Source organism: Carlito syrichta, unplaced genomic scaffold (genome assembly GCF_000164805.1).
Source record: "Carlito syrichta isolate Samal-C Ts95f unplaced genomic scaffold, Tarsius_syrichta-2.0.1 Scaffold135623, whole genome shotgun sequence".
NCBI classification, from domain to species: Eukaryota; Metazoa; Chordata; class Mammalia; order Primates; family Tarsiidae; genus Carlito; species Carlito syrichta.
Window position 1 is genome coordinate 127,280 of NW_007079719.1, and position 2,301 is coordinate 129,580.

The following is a 2,301-nucleotide window of genomic DNA, read 5'->3' on the forward strand; positions in this document are numbered from 1 at the left end:
CAGCGTGGCCAGCAGCGTGGCCATGCTCTTGAGCAGCGCGGAGATCCTGCCGCACCAGGCGGGCAGGCTGGGGGCGCGGCCGTGCATTCGGCGCGGGTCGACGGTGAAGCGCGGAGCCGACAGGGCGGCAGAGATGGGCAGCAGTTGCTCAAGCTCCCGCTCCAGCTGCTCCAGGCGCGCCTCCAGCTTCTGCGCCTTGTGCAGCACCTGCAGGTTCTCGATTTGCTGCTCGATGCGGAGGACGTCGGCCTCGGTCATGAGCTCGCCGAAGGGCCCGAGGATGCCGTTGTGCTCGCGGGAGTACCTCCAGCCCTCGCGGGGGTAGCAGCACGAGCTGCCGGACGTCAGCTAAGGCGGGGAAGACAAGAGAGGGGAGGGAGGCGCGTCTCCCTCTGGCCCAGCTCCCGCAGCGGCGCCGGGAACCTTTTGCATGTCCTGGGTGGTGCAATGGCTCCGCGGGCTGCGTCTGCAGGGCCGGGCCGCGCCTGGCCGGCGGGGGATTGCGCGGGGGTGAAGCTTCGGCCCGGACCGCCGCTCCAGGCTTGGGCAGTGTCCACTTTGGTCGCTGAGCGCTGCTGCCGAGGCAGGCAGGACTGGCCGGCAGATGGGGTCTCCTCGCCTGGCTTGGTCGCTCATTACACCACCCAAGGAACATGCGAAAGGCATTGAGGCGGAGAGGCACGGCGGCCCTCCGCCAGCCCGTCCAAAGCCTGCCGCGCGAGCCCTCCGCCCCCCAGGCTGCCGACCACTTCTCGAGCTCCCTGTGGCCCAAGCCCTCCCGGTCCCCTAGTCCGTGTTTTAGGTGCTGAGCGAGACTCCGCTCTTTAAGATGTTAAAGCGGCAGCCCCCGCTGGGACTCCGCACTCCCTTCACCCTGCTGGACTGCCAGGCACGTGCATTCGCATTTACTCCTCTCTTCTTCTCTCTAGGGCCCGGTTTCTCCGCCCTGGGGGCCGCCCTCCCCTCCACACGGGTCTCCCAATTCAGTTGGACCCACTAGGATCCATTCCCCACAAGCAGCTAGGAAGCTTATCCCCACCACGGGCTCCCTACTGCTCCAGGAGAAAGTCCATTCTCTTCTAGGCAGGTGGCCAGGCCTTGGTAACCTGACGCCCATGACCTCTCCAGCCCAACCCCCCCAGGACAGTCACAGAGCCGTGTCCACTCCAACTTTCAGACCGCCCAGTCCTGCCTGCTGGCTCTCCAGGCCACTGTTCCCATCCAGCTCTTGGTCACCTTCCAAGTCGCACCGCAGCCATCACTTCCTCCTCCCCTAATGACACCCCCAGCCCAAAAATAAGGTGGCCAGTTTGGGGCTGCCCCTGCCCCCTGTGCTCCCCGTCACAGCGGGCTGTGCTGTAACAGCTGTGTTACTTGTCTCCCAGTTGCTCGCTGTCTTTGGTTTTGTCTCTTTGGAGGCCTTTATTTGCTTTTGATTCCCACACACTGCCTGCAGCCATCTCCTGCAGCCTTAATAAATTCACCGTAGCCGGGCTCCATGGCTCAGCCTGTAATCCCACGCCTTGGGAGGCTGAGATGAATGAATTGCCTGAGCCCACGGGTTCAAGACCCGCCTGGGCAACTTGGTGAGACCTCATCTCTACAATAAATCAAACAATTAGCCGCGTGTGGTAGCGCACGCCTGTAGTTCCAGCTACTTGGAAGGCTGAGGTGGAAGGATCGCCGGACCCCAGCAGGTGGAGAGTGAGACTCCAACTCAAAGAAATAAAATTTAAAAAAACAAAGAAATTCACCGTGAATCCCCAGAGGCTACAACAGTGTGTGTGGCACATAAATCGAGCTTAGGGAACTCTGTTGAACGAATGAACGGCAAATCATCCTGCCAGCTAGTAATGATCAACCCATCCTTCAGAAAAGGAAACTGAGACTGGATGAAGCTCAGTATCAGTAGCTGGAGAGCAGCAGTGCAGGGAGAGGGCCCAGATCAGTCTGAGACCAAAGCCCTCCTGGCTACTCAGAGTGTGGTCCCTGGACCAGCATTACCACGGGCCTCACCCAGGAGTGTGTTAGAAATGCAGACGATCAGCCCACCCAGCCTCCCGATTCAGAGCAGGCGTTTGCACGGGGTCCCAGACACTTTGAAGGCATAAAGAAAGAACAGGCTGCCGGGGGTAGGGGAGGGAGACAGGGTCCTGCAACCCTGCTTTCCCCAAAGGAAATGGGAGTCCGGGAGGCTGAAAGCCCCACCCACCTTCCGCCGCTGCTCCTCCTCCTCCTGCATCTTCAGCTGCAGCTTGCGCACCATCACCTGGCGCTTCCACTCGGGGATGGGCCGGCCCT

At 61.4% G+C, this 2,301-nt stretch overlaps 1 protein-coding gene across 1 annotated transcript in view; it reads right to left on the reverse strand.

Annotated features, from left to right (window-relative positions):
* ESPN (espin) overlaps positions 1–2,301 on the reverse strand; it is a 12,591-nt gene that overhangs the window by 4,576 nt on the left and 5,714 nt on the right. The window contains 1 exon segment of the mRNA XM_021708248.1: positions 2,213–2,299. Coding sequence (XP_021563923.1) covers positions 2,213–2,299 — 87 coding nt within the window.